Raw genomic sequence first — 861 nt, 5'->3', positions numbered from 1 at the left:
GCAATAAGTTAATTGCAAAAATAAAATTGTATTATTAGATAATTGTAGGAAAATTAAATTATTTGATAAAATTTAAGAAAATATCAAGCAAATTTTGTTTAAAATTTTAAACTCTCATAGCAAGGAAGAAAAAAACAATCATTTTACCACCTCGGCGTTAATTATGATAAGAACAACGTAAACAAAAATATGATAACATTCATTTGTTTTATTTTAATTTCCACATCACGTTAGTCAACATGGTATACTTTTAGTATTTTTGATATCCTTTTAGTACGTTATGTATAAATTTTAATAATCGTAAATTGGAAAATTTCTCATGTAAAGTCTTGAATATTCTAAAATTTTATTATTTTTTGCTTCAAACTCAAATATAGATGTTGTATTTGTTTAGTAAAAAATAAAATACAAAAGTCTTATAAAAAAACAATTCAATAATGGAAGTAATAAATGAAAGTTAGATAATTTTTTGAAAACTTTAATATTACAGATGTGTAATTCTGTTATTCTTTTAGATTTTTATCAGGTTTTGCCAGAAATTGAACAGGCAATTGATGATGCTATTTTTATTGCTATTGATGGTGAATTCACTGGTCTTCATAATGGTACAATGGTTAGTGTATTTGATACTTCGGCTCAGTATTACCAAAAACTCAGAAGTAATTGTATGGACTTTTTAATGGTTCAATTTGGTTTGTGTGCTGTAAAATATAATGCAAATATTAAAAAGTGAGTCTTGAATAGGAAAGTAAAATTAATATATTACCTAAAAGCTTTGTACTTATATATTCTATTAAATAAATTATTTGTCTATGTTTTTTTAATTTGTTCTATTTTATTAAATTATTAAATATTTAATTG

The 861-nt window shown here is 22.4% G+C and overlaps 1 protein-coding gene across 1 annotated transcript; it reads left to right on the top strand.

The window, feature by feature from the left end:
• The first annotated feature begins 187 nt into the window (after nucleotides 1-187).
• Nucleotides 188-760, top strand: LOC126910141 (poly(A)-specific ribonuclease PARN-like). The gene is made up of 2 exons (XM_050692527.1): nucleotides 188-456; nucleotides 516-760. The coding sequence occupies exons 1-2, from the start codon at nucleotides 438-440 to the stop codon at nucleotides 731-733; spliced, it is 237 nt and encodes a 78-aa protein (XP_050548484.1). The 5' UTR covers nucleotides 188-437; the 3' UTR covers nucleotides 734-760.
• Nucleotides 761-861: the final 101 nt, after the last annotated feature.

This window comes from Daktulosphaira vitifoliae, unplaced genomic scaffold, assembly GCF_025091365.1.
Source record: "Daktulosphaira vitifoliae isolate Bord-2020 unplaced genomic scaffold, ASM2509136v1 Scaffold_4910, whole genome shotgun sequence".
NCBI classification, from domain to species: Eukaryota; Metazoa; Arthropoda; class Insecta; order Hemiptera; family Phylloxeridae; genus Daktulosphaira; species Daktulosphaira vitifoliae.
This window is presented reverse-complemented; position numbering and strand designations above follow the sequence as displayed.